Source organism: Aotus nancymaae, unplaced genomic scaffold (genome assembly GCF_030222135.1).
Source record: "Aotus nancymaae isolate 86718 unplaced genomic scaffold, 86718_ANA_hifiasm-v0.15.2.pri h1tg000011l, whole genome shotgun sequence".
NCBI classification, from domain to species: domain Eukaryota; kingdom Metazoa; phylum Chordata; class Mammalia; order Primates; family Aotidae; genus Aotus; species Aotus nancymaae.
The window spans coordinates 72,140,716-72,153,468 of record NW_026988422.1 but is presented as its reverse complement, the minus strand read 5'-3'; the positions used below and the strand labels follow the sequence as shown (position 1 = coordinate 72,153,468).

The following is a 12,753-nucleotide window of genomic DNA, read 5'->3' as shown; positions in this document are numbered from 1 at the left end:
GCCCAGGCTGGAGTGCAGTGACATGATCATAGCTCACTGCAGCCTCAAACTCTTGGGCTCAAGCAGTCCTCTTGCCTCAGCCTCCTGAGCAGCTAGGAATACAGGCACATACCATCATGCCTGGCTGATTTTTTTTTTTTTTTTTTTTTTTTTTTTTTTTTTTGGATAGAGATGGGATCTGTGTTGTCCAGGCTGGTCTCAAACTTCTGGCCTCAAGCTATCTTCCAGTGTTGTTGACCTTCCAAAGTGCTGGAATTACAGGCATGAGCCACTGCACCCAGCCTATATTTCAATTTCCAGTTACCTTAAAGGTCTGTTAAAATTATATTTTTATTGAATATAATGGAACAATTCCTATGAGTTATTTTTTATATGAAATCAAAGTTCACAACTTAAGGATATAATTATCACTCAACTGACTAATCAGTTTCTAAATTATCTACTTCTAGTCAATAATTTAAAAAAGTTAAATAAGCCAAGGGCTTTTTTTTGTGATGCTTTTATGGAAATTGTTATACCTAAAAATACTTTTAAAGTTACCAGTAAAAAGTTGGATCTTACAGGTATGTTCATTTATAATCTTTAAAAGTTTTATGTTAAAATTAGTCTTTAAAATCATTTTAAATTTTAGAACAGTATTATCTGCTTTTTAATTTGTAAAATTCGTTTTATAGATCTCGATTTTACAGAAACAAATTACTGTGTGTTCTATCCCCTTAAACATGATAGCCAGTAGATGTTTTTATATATTACTCTGAGGAATAGCTTCCTTGAGTAGCCTAGGTTAATATGACTTTCTGGTAATGAGATGAGAGAGTTCCTTGACCCTTTCACAGGACTTGTAACAAGGTGTGGCTCATTTACTTGGCTGCCCAGCTCAAACCCCTTGTGGAAGGGGGTAGCACACAGGTAAGAAGTTGCAGAACCCGGGGTGAGTGCCTTTGGCTGCTGGCTTGCCCATGGTAGCATCTAGGGATTATCCACAACCTCTGGAGCCCCAGAGGGTGTACGTTACACACAGTGCTCTTTTAGCTTTGCTAACCGCAGTGGCTTAAGTGCATCCCAAATTCTTGTCCAGCGTCCAGGAAGAACCAGGTCACACAAACAGATTGAAGGGTGGTATATGTGGAGTATTTTATTGAGCAATGGAAGTGGCTCTCAGTGGGATGGGGAACTGGAAAGAGGGTGGAGTAGGAAAATAGTCTTCCCCTGACCATCCCCAGCCAAACTCCTCTTGATGTTCATGCACTTCTTCTCTTCTCTCCCTCTCTGTGGTATTGTTTTGCTCCTCTGCCAGTGAAGTTTGGGTTTTTATGGGTACGGGTGGGGGGTGTGGTGGGCCAGGGTGATTTTGGCAAAGGCAGCATTTGGGCAGGAAAACAGGAATGCATGTTCTCATTTAGGGCCAGGGGTCCAGGTTTGAGGGTGGAGCCCTTGCCAGGGACTCCACCCTCTTCTCCCTAGTATTTCCCTGCCTCCTGTCCATATTAGTAAGAGATGACTTTCTGGTATGGAATCTATAAAGACTTAATTGGAGTCTCTTATTTGGAAAAAAAAATGTGCTTCTAGGTTTATCACTATATAGCAGTGATTGGCAATTGCAGAGACTTAATTCATGTTTTTACTATCATTTTTCAAGTCTTTTAATGTTCTGTCAGAATTTCATTTTCTTTTTTAAAGGAAATAATAATATTTACCTATTTCATAGGAGCATAAAATGTTATAAAACAAACCTACAAAGTAATTTTTAAAAAATCACTTAACATTTAAGGTGTTACAAAATTCAAGCCATTTTAATTATAAGCATCTATAACATTAAATACAGATATTTTCTTAACTTTAAATTTGCCCTTTCTAAGTGTAATATATTGGCTTGCTGAGAAATTTCTTTTATATATCCAAAGAGAAATCATGCCCATAGCTTTTGCTAGTTGAAAGTGTTTAGTTTCACTTATTTTGAGCAACTTATAAGAAAAGTCTTGGGTACATGTATTTTATTATCACAGATCTTCGTGAGAACATATTACTTAAAATTTTAAGTTCATAAAAACATAATAGCTAAAGGTGTTGAGCATATACTGAGTACCAGGCATTATGCTAAGCCTGCATTATCTCATTGAATCCTCCCAACAACCCTATGGAATAGATGCTATTATAATCTCTATTTTATAGATAAAGAAACAGAGAGGTTAAATAATTTACTTCAGGTTACACAGCTAGTAAATGGAGCCAGAGCAGGAACCCAGGTCAGTCATACACCAAACTCATGTTTTTTAACAGCAATTCTCTTCTGCCTCCGAAACGTGTAACTTAGGAGGTGGTTATTTCTATTTCAAAAGAAGTTCATCAGTTTTAAGTACAATTAAAGGTAAAATATAAGGAATTACTACCAACTGAAGATTGGGAGTATGAAATCTGTTAATGAAAAATTTCTTTAACTTGAAAAATATATTTGAGAGAACATAACTATTTGCTTTTATCTATAAACTGTTTATGAGATACCAAATAGAAAATAATGTATAAATTTTGCTTTTTCTACTAGATTATACACTCCAAGTGATTATTTAAGGTTTATACAATGAATAAGTTTCCTAGTTGGTGGAAATGCTGTTCTTTTTCCGGAAGCTTTCTTCTTCTTCCTCCTTCTTTTTTTTTTTTTTTTTTTTAAGAGGTAAAGTCTCACTCTGTTGCCCAGGCAGGAATGCAGTGGTGTGATCTTCACTCAATGCAACCTCTGCCTCCCAGGTTCAAGCGATTCTTCTGTCTCAGCTTCCCAGGTACCTGGGATTACAGGTGCCCACCACCAAGCCTGGCTAATTTTTCTATTTTTAGTAGAGATGGAAGTTCACCACGTTGGCCAGGCTGGCCTCGAACTCTTGACCTCAGGTGATCCACCCACCTCAGCCTCCCAAAGTTCTGGGATTACAGGCGTGAGCCACCATGCCTGGCCACCAGAGGCTTTCTTCTAATGAATTGAATATCTATGCTAAAGTGACAATTTGCCTTACTGAAGATAATTAGGGCCCCAAAAGGCTATTTATGTAAATCCACATCAAACAGGAACTAAAATTTTATAGTAAATGGGAGAGGGGATAGGCATATGGGAAATTTAATTGGTACTTTACCTTGAAAATGTAACTATAATCTATAAAACACATTTCTCATAATTAACAATCTAATTACAGCTATAATTCTGCTAATTTGTAGTATGAACTAAAATAAAGCTTTTTAAACCTAATTTTGTCGATTATATGCTGATACAAAATAAAATGCATCAGTTTGCCATTGACTTTTGGCACTTGATTATAAAGAGGGTCAGTGTTGCAAAAATATTGGAAGAGGAAGATTCACTGTTTTTTCCAAGGGCCTTTTAGTAATCTCTTGATATTTAGACATATCTCAAGTGCCTTATTATTATTATTGAATTTTGTCCTCTTCTGTTGCTCTACCAGATCCTGTATCTTCTGTAAAAATTGAGATATTACATTGTAACATTATAATAGTTAGTTCTTACATAATGAACACTGAGATCACACTGGCCCCTATACTAGAATCTTTTCGGTTTAATCAACCTTTAGTTTAATCAACCTTTATTTGACTTTGTTTCACAATTGCAGAAACTCATGGGATGCTTCTAATGTGTATTGGAGATTTTTCTTATTTAAATATTTGGTATGCTAGGATTTTTTATGAATACTTCCAATTCAGTTAATGGACACAAGATTTTGTCTGGGAATATGATCAGGGAGGAATCTGGGAAGATGGATAGAGGCTTCTTTATCTGGTTTTCTTTCTCTCTGATTATTATTACTTCTTATCTTTAAAGGAGTCTTTCCTTGTCTGCTTCTTAAATACCAATGTTCTTCAGGAGTCTGTAGCCTTCTTTCCTTTTCACTTTACTTAGATTCTCTGGGTGAGTATATAGGCCCATGACTTTAACTTCCATATCAGCTAACAATGGCTCTGGCTTCTCCTCTCAACTCTAAATATCACCCTTGAATGTCCTGTAGATATTCCATTTTATATATTTAAAACTGAATTCTATTCTCTCTTTATTCTATCAAAAAAACAAACCTCTTTCTCTTGGCTTCTGCCCTACCTCTCCAGCCTTGTCTTTTGCCACTTTCCAGTTGGCACTCCTTCCCTCCCCTGCATTGAATTACTGGCACTCTTGACACCATGATCTCTCTAATCTTGAGGTCCTTTGTTCTGAAATGTACTTTCTGTTTTACAGACTGTCTCTGACTCTGTCCTCCAAGATATAGATTAAGCATTACTTTTGCTTCAAACTTTCTTTAATCTTTCTCACCTTCCTAGTCTGGGTTAAAAGAAAAAAAATTGATAAGTAAAAAAATGATAGAAAGCTAGAAGAGGAGGTAGTATTTGCTTTGTTGTTTCTACCTCATCCTGTCTGTTGCTGCGTAGGGATGTTGGTTTGGGCCATAATACGTTTATCAAGGCTATGGAGGAAGTGCTATCAAGTCTAGTTTGTTACTGCCTGTATAGAACTAGATGTCTTGAGGCTCTATTTGGATATGTGGAATTTTAAAGTTTTTGGCTAATTGTGTTTTGCTGTATGTATTTTATGTGCTATGCCAGACAGAAGAGACATCAGGAGAAATGACAACAGTACCCCTCTGGCTATTCCTTACTTAATATACTTGTCCTGTGAAATTTTAACCTCTACACAGTATACTGATAGCAAGAGGTAGATATCTTTGTTCTAGCTAGATTTTTGCTGATGCTCTTTGGTTCCCAAATAGTAAATACTCTCAGGAGGTACAAATCATCTCTTCTTGTTCTCTGGGCTTTCTGCTAGCTTGATTAGATGGAGAGTCATAACAAATTGTATTCTGTATCTTCTTATATAAATTATTCATTCTACCAATTTTGGAGTTTAAGTAGGAGAAACTTTCTTTGCAGAAACTGTAACTGTGTACTAGATGGCATTTCTCATTTGGAGAGTTAGAGGGCATAGGTTCTTAGAGCTAATTATGGTTATGGTAAACTAATAGTAATAACAATATGAAGCAAACATTTATGTAACGTCAATCATATACCAGGCACTCTAACTCCTTTAAGTAGTATGTGTGTTAATTTTAATAGTAACACCTGTGAGGTACTTTTATTTGTCCCCATTTAATTATGGTTATAGTAAACTAATAGCAATAATAACAATGATATGAAGCAGATATTTACATAACATTAACTATATATGAGGCACTCTTAACACCTTTACATAGTATATTTGTTAATTCTCATAGTGACCCCTGTGAAGTACTTTTATATCCCCATTTAATAGGTGAAGAAAGTAAGGTACAGAAAGGCTAAATAATTGTCCAAAGTCACCCTGCTAGTAAGAGATGATGTTCAAACCTAGGCAATCTGCTACCAGAATCCGTGCTCCAAACCACAGTTCGATAAACTTTCTATAGTAAGTGAAATAGTAAATATTTTAAGCTTTGTGGGCCCTTTGGTCTTTGCTATAACTATTCAGCTATGCACTGTAGTGTGAAAGCAGTCATAGACAATGCATGAAAGAATGAGTATGGCTGTATTCCAGTAAAACTTTATTTACAAAAGCATAGGTAAAGGCAGGATTTTGCTGACCCCTGCTCTAAACCAGTACTTTTCACAGTATGTGTTGTGGGTTTTTCCTCACGTTTTTCTTGTTACTACTTCTTTGATCTTTCAGTTACTTAGAAGTATGTTGTTAATTTCCAAATATTTGGGAGATTTTCTTTTATTCTAATTTAATTCTATTTTTGTCAGAGAACGTACTCTGTATTTTATTGATACAAAAATTTATTGATACTTTGTGATCCAAATTATTGTGATCTCCATGATGTTTCATGTATATTTGGAAAGAATATGAAAAAGTATATTCTGCTGTTTCCTTTCTTCTGTTTATGGTGCTACTGTCATTTATTAATACGTCTACATATTTTGAAACCCCAAAATAACTGGGTTTTTTTGGCCTTAAATAGTTGTTAAAATCTTTTTAATGAGAAAAGTCTTACATATTTACCACTTGGACACCCTCATGTGTAAATCATTTCTATTTGGTATTGTTTTCCTTCTGTGTGAGAAAACTTTTATTATATCTTGTAGTGCAGGTTTACTGATGATGCATTTTCTCAGCTTTTGTTTGCTTGAAAAAAGACTTTGTTTTGACTCAGTTTTCAAAGGATATTTTTGCTTAGTACAATTCTGTGTTGACTTTTTTTCTGCCTCAGCACTTTAAACTGGTTGTCCATTGTCTTCTACCTTGCATCACTTTGAGCAGTCTAGGATAATTTTTAAATCTTTGTTTCTCCATACTGCAGTTGCCCTTTTTTGTCTGGCTGCTGTTTAGAATTTTCTCTTTAGTGCTGGCTTCAGCAGTTTGCTTGCCATGTGTCTTGATGTGTATTTTTTCTGTGTGAATGATTATCTGCTTGGGATTTGTTGAGCATCTTCTATTTGTGGATTTATAATTTCATCAGATTTAGAAAACTTTATTATTTCTTCAGTTTTTTTCTTTTCTTCTATCTTTTCTCTCCTTCTGGAGCCATAATTACTTGTACGTTAGACCACTTGATATTTTCCTACAGGCCATTGAAGCTCTGTCAATTATTTTTTTCTTTTTCTTTCTGTACTTTATTTTGGTTGGGTTCTATTGCTATGTCTTCAAGTTTATTTATCTTTTCATCATTGTCTAAGCTGCTGTTAATCCTTTGGAGTAAATTTTCATTTTAGATAATGTAACAATTTTCTATGTTGTTCTTTTATATCTTTTTTTTATTGGTATGTTTGTTGTAAGATAATTCTTGAGTGTCTTAAAAATGTTCGTTTTCACAGCCAATGTCTCCTCATTTTAATCATCTCTGGGTTTCCTGAGTCTATTTCTATTGACTGTTTTTCCCTGGGTTATTAGTCACGTTTTCCTGTTCGCATGCCAATAATTTTATTATATCCTTTTAAAGTATATGGACACTGTTTTAGCAAGCAGTCAAGTTCCTCATGAATCAGTTTGATCTTTGTGAAAAGCTTGCTTTCAAGCTTTTATGGGGCAGCATTAGAATAGCTTTTGCTCTAGAATTACTGGTATAACTTCATTATTAAGGTATGACACCCCCGCCCCAGCCCCCCACAATTCCTAATGACTGCCCAGTGAGTTCAAAGAGATATCTCCATTCTGGTTATTGAGAATTTGAGTGATTCTGGACCCTTGTGATCTCTGAGAATTTTTTGCTTTTAGCATTCTAGTAATTGTTCTTTTTCTAGAATTTCTTTTTGCATGACCTCATAGCTTTCATCCTATGCATGCAGAGATTAATATTCTCAAATCTTACTATAGATAGATTTACTGGAGCTCTTTTCCTGCTCTGCAAATTCTAGCCATCTTGGCCTCTCTGAACTCCAGGCTCTGTTTTTCCAAATTAGTAAGTATACTGGGCTCTATTTGGATTCCACCTTTCTGTGCCATAGTCTGGAAATTGCCTCCTAGATGGAAGCTGAGGTGATTATAGGACTTATCTTGTTTGTTTTCCCCATTCAGGGTTCACAGTGTTTTTTGCTTCCTTTTGCAAATGTCTGAAAACATTTTCTGTACAGTTTTCTAGCTGTTTATGGCAGGGGTGGGGTGGGGGAGGGTAAGTTCAGACCTTGATACTCATTCCTGTCTAGAAGTACATCTTTTATGTTTTTAAACATCTCTCATACTTTCCATCTCACTATCCACTTCTCTTTTCAACTTTGTGTTTTCATCTCCAACTATTCTGGTATTTAACTCTTCCATTGAATTTTTAACTTATTTTTTGTTTCTGGAAGTTCTGTTTGCTTCTTCAGGTCTCCTTGGATGCTTTTTATAGTCTTATATTCTTTGCTTATATACAGATACTTTGAATCCTTAATTTTTTTTCTTTACTCACCTTAAGCTTATTTTATGTTATTTATCTAATAATTTCATATCTGATGTTTTTTTCAAGGCTGACTTTGCTGTTTGTTGTGACTTGCCCATTCTCACTCATAGTTTCTTATTTTGTTGTGTTGTATGTGTGAGTGAGGTGGTTTGTTTATTTTTTTAGCTTACTATTTTTTGAGACAGAGTCTCACTCTGTCCCCCAGGCTAGAGTGCAGTGGAGCTATCTCAGCTCACTGCAACCTCTACCTCCTGGGTTCAAGTGATTGCCCTGCCTCAGCCTCCCAAGTAGATGGAAGTATAGGCGTGCATCACCACACTCGGCTAATTTTTGTAATTTTAGTAGAGACAGAGTTTCACAGTGCTGCCCAGGCTGGTCTCGAACTCCTGGCCTCAAGCAATCCATCTGCCTTGGCCTTCCAAGTGCTGGGATTATAGGTGTGAGCCTTCCAAAGTGCTGGGTGAGCCACCACACCCAGCCTTTTTTTTTTTAGCTTATTTTTATTGAATTGCTACCTGTAGGAATTCCTTGAGGGATGGATTAAAGTTGCAGTACTTCATTTATATTTGCCTGGGCCACATTGTTGAAGTTGCTTGAAGACACAACCAACTCTGAAGACTACTTTGAATTAAATTTCCTAGTTAAAGGATTCATGTTTAATGTGAATTTAGGCCAGCAACTATGTAAAGGCTGCTTGTGGTTACAAATGTTGAGGGAGTTGTTTCTCCCTCTTCATAAGTTGCCTCCCCTTCTTTAGGAAGGGGTTTTTGTTGTTTCTGAGAGGTTTACTGCTTTAATCAGAGGTGGTCTGCAATTCAAATCCCCACCTTAGGTAGGCCCTAGACTTTATCTCCTATTCTTCCTCAGCCTACAGCACAAAAATCATGGGTACTGGTGTTCGTCTGATGCCTTTAAAGTCTAGTAAATGTAGGTGTTTTCTTACCCTCCAGGTTTCCCACTGGAAATCACTTTGGTTTTCTTCTTAGATTTTTAAAATTCTTCGACAGTTCAGCAGTGCATTTAAAAAGATAATTTTACATTTTATCTAGTATTTTTGGTTTTTGGCAGGAGGCATATTTAGGATATTTTGTCAATCCTACTTTTAGAAATGGAAGTCTCTCTTCTGTTTCATAATGTGAAGATCTATACATATGTGCAAATACTACCAAGATGAAATACATTCAGCATTTATGAGGTCTATAAAATATAGGTGTGTATGTTTTATGTTTATAAAAACCCACGAGTATAATTTATTTGCTATGTATAATTTGGTTTCTTTTTGATTTGTTTGCCTTTTTATTCCTTCCTGGATTTCTTGGACATAATTCAGCGCTTGGTTTCAGTTGGACTTGATTCAAAGAATGCAGTTTGTGTTTGGGACTGGAAAAGGGGAAAAATGTTGTCTATGGCTCCTGGTCATACAGATAGAGTAAGTATTCTCTTTTGAGATTTCTAACGAGTACTGAAAGGGAAAGACCAGAGGAGAGTTCAGGGGATTTTATTCGTCTGTATTTTGTTATTGCCAGATAGGTCATATGTAATTAAAATTTTACAATTGGTAAATAATTGTACAAATATAAAAACTCTTAAAGTCTTAGAGTGCATATGTGTTGTAGTACTTAGGAAACATGAATCGATATGTATAGCATTGGCATAAGACGTTTAACCTGGTGTTTGCTTCAGTAAAAACTATTTTCTTTCCATTTTTAAAAACATTTTTATTGAAATGTAATTGATATACAAAGGGCTGCACTTATTTAATGTGTGAAATTTGATGAGTTTGGACATATGCAGACACTCATTATTCAAATCTCCATTTAAAAATTGAGTGGTTTGAGCCTAGGGTCTATTTAGTTTGGTTTACCACTAATTTGTTACATATGTATTATAGTTAAGGTGAAAAATGATGTTGCTTGTGTGGATTTAATATTATGTATTACTATTCAATTTTTTAGCGACCTAACATTTTTAACTGACAACTGGTTGGAATACGTATTACTCATTCCAAGTTGTAAATAAACAGTACATCATAGCCAGCTTTTAATTAAATATTAAATTATTGTTATGGCTGTAGATCAAAAAAGTTCTCATAAACTCCTAAAAGTGTCTAATTTTGTTTATGTATGTGTAGTAAAATCCTAACCTGAACCAGCACAGAGGCATAGTTAATGATTCTATTTTGTGGGAATTTATGATTATAAAAGTTGTATAGAAAATTTTGTGTGTATTTGCATTTGGAGAATACATTTGTCTTTTAGTAGATGCTTAGAGAAGCCTATTACACACACACACACATACACACACACACACAATTTAAACCATTATTAAAATGTTGGATATATTCTATTAAACAGCTGGTATGTTCTTACCTGCTTACATCAAAGCATTTTGCACATTACTCTTTGGAATTTAATAAATAGATCCATTATTATAAAATATGACACCATCAGTGGAGTTTTTAAAAGTATTTTTGTGGTTGAATATTTCAAAGTTGCATTGATATGTTTTTCATATAATCTGTATTATGGTGAGCTGTTAAATATTAACTGTAATATATATTCAGTCTTCATTATCACTAAAGAGTATCACTTTGTAAATTTTTAGAGTAAAACGTAAACCTTTTAGCACTAGGTTGATAAGGTGTCAAAGAAACATGACTACAAGAGAGCAAAATAAATGAATTTTTTTAAATGTTAATTTTTCTTTCATTATTTATTTAATTACATGTCTCTAATTCGTATATTATTTCATCGAGTTTTTGCTTGTTTGCTTTTGTGACAAAATGTGTTGCATGTGTTTAGAATTTATGGAATTTTAGAAAATAATGAAGCCTGGAGACCCTCCAAAATTTAAGTATAAGTTGACTTTGACCTTTAAACAGTAAACAAAAAAAAAATACTGTAAAATCTGTGTTTGAATTCTTTATGTAAATAGTTCTGTATGATAGTTATAAAAATGTTTCTTATTTCTAGGCTGTGTAAGTGTCATGTTCCATTCTGAACCTCTTTTCTGTAGAAATTATGCAAGCACCTCCCGTCATGCCGTAATTCTGTTCAACTATTCTTGTTATTTATGGACCAAATTTTTTTAAAAAATTAAAAATAAACAGAGGTGTTAAATTTTACTCTGGTAGTGTTTCATAAAGTTCATAAAAACTCAGAGTTTTTATTTCTTATCATTTTCAAATTTACTTTATTTCTTATAAGATTTTAAAGTGTGGGATTCTGGTTATTTGTTGAGGAATATTTTTTATCATATGAGTTTGGACCATTTAGTCTTCCGGTCAGGATATTTAAATGACTCTGGAAATAAGTATTTTAATTATGAATCTGATTTGTTTACAGATATTTGATATTTCTTGGGATTTGTACCAGCCAAATAAACTTGTCAGCTGTGGTGTAAAACATATCAAGGTACTAGAAGGGTCTTGTTTTATAATAGTCATGTTTAGTTCTCTGCTGCTAAGTATATATTGCACTGTTAACAATTTAGCCTACTTTCAGAATTTTGATAGTACTTATTTTTTGAATGGCAATGTTTTTAATGTTCTGATGTTCAGTCAAACATATATTTGCTTTGAGTTATTGTAAGGGATATAGGTATGAATAGGAAATTAATAAGCCACATTCCATAAAGAAAATTATAGTCTAGTGAGATAGGATTTATTGTGTCCATCCTGCCTTTTCTTGTTTCACTTACAAAGTAAAATGTGAGACTAGAAAACAAAGTAATTGAAGAGTTTTTCATTTACATAAATAGAATGGTGTGGGAGAAGCAACATGAATAGAGCTGGCTTTGTCATTTATTAGCTGTTTAACCTAGTATGAGTTATTTAACCTCTTTGAGCTTTTTTCACATTTTAAAACTGTGACTGCTGTCACCATCCTCAAAGAGTCGATGATTAAATAAGGCAGTATATATATAAGTGCTTGTCATAGTGCCTAACACATGGTCAGCTTTCTGAAAGTGTTGTTTTTCCTTTTTCTATATTTGCCCCCTGATTTGACCTCAGCCTTAAAATTTTTTTTATTTGACAAATAATAATAATACATATTCATGGGTGTGTAGCCATTTTTTGCTACATAAAAGTGTGTGGTGATCAGATTAGGGTAATTAGCTTTCATCTCAAACATTTGCTATTTCTTTGTTTTAGGACCATTCAATATCCTCCTTCTAGCTATCTGAAACTGTATATTTTTATTAACTATAGTCATTCTGTAGTGGTATAAACAGTAGAACTTATTCCTCCTATCTAGTTATAATTTTGTATGCTTTAACAAATCTCTCCCTGTCTCTCCCTCAGCCTTAATAGCCACTATTTACTTTGCTTATGAAAGCTCTGGATTTTGTTTTATAATTACAGCTCAGGTTTTGAAGCCTGTAAAGTCAGTGTTGGTATTTATTATTTTGTTTAGAGTTACTTTTAAATCATTGGAACAAATTGGAAATAATTTGTTTACTTCCACCATCTGATGTAACAGTTCCTGATAACAGTTAATTCCTAGTGAGTTAATGTTCTGTGTTCACATTCTTTATTTCAACATGTTTAACTCGATCCACATTTTCCCCAGTGCATCTTTCACTGCTGCTGCAATTCTGGATTTGTTATTCTGGTATTGATTTGATTGATGGATAGTAGTACATATTTATTTTTTGACAAATATTTAATAGCAAGAAGGCTGTATGCTGAGTTTTAAGGCACATGATATAAGCACTGTGAAGGTAGAGATTTTTGTCTTGTTCATCTTTGATGGACAGTATGTTTGATACAGTACTTGATATAAAGTGCTTAATAAGTGATTGACAAATTAATTATCAATAAAGAGATTTTACTACTATTTTATATTGT

General features: G+C 34.2%; 1 protein-coding gene across 5 annotated transcripts in view; it reads left to right on the top strand.

Moving 5' to 3' along the window:
* The window catches only part of EML5 (EMAP like 5), a 206,559-nt gene that overhangs the window by 47,788 nt on the left and 146,018 nt on the right, over positions 1-12,753 (top strand). For all 5 annotated transcript variants that reach the window (XM_021674953.2, XM_021674954.2, XM_021674952.2 and 2 more), the window contains exons 3-4: positions 9,235-9,333; positions 11,249-11,317. In XM_021674953.2, the coding sequence (XP_021530628.2) occupies positions 9,235-9,333; positions 11,249-11,317 (168 nt within the window). The remainder of the gene's footprint in view (positions 1-9,234; positions 9,334-11,248; positions 11,318-12,753) is intronic.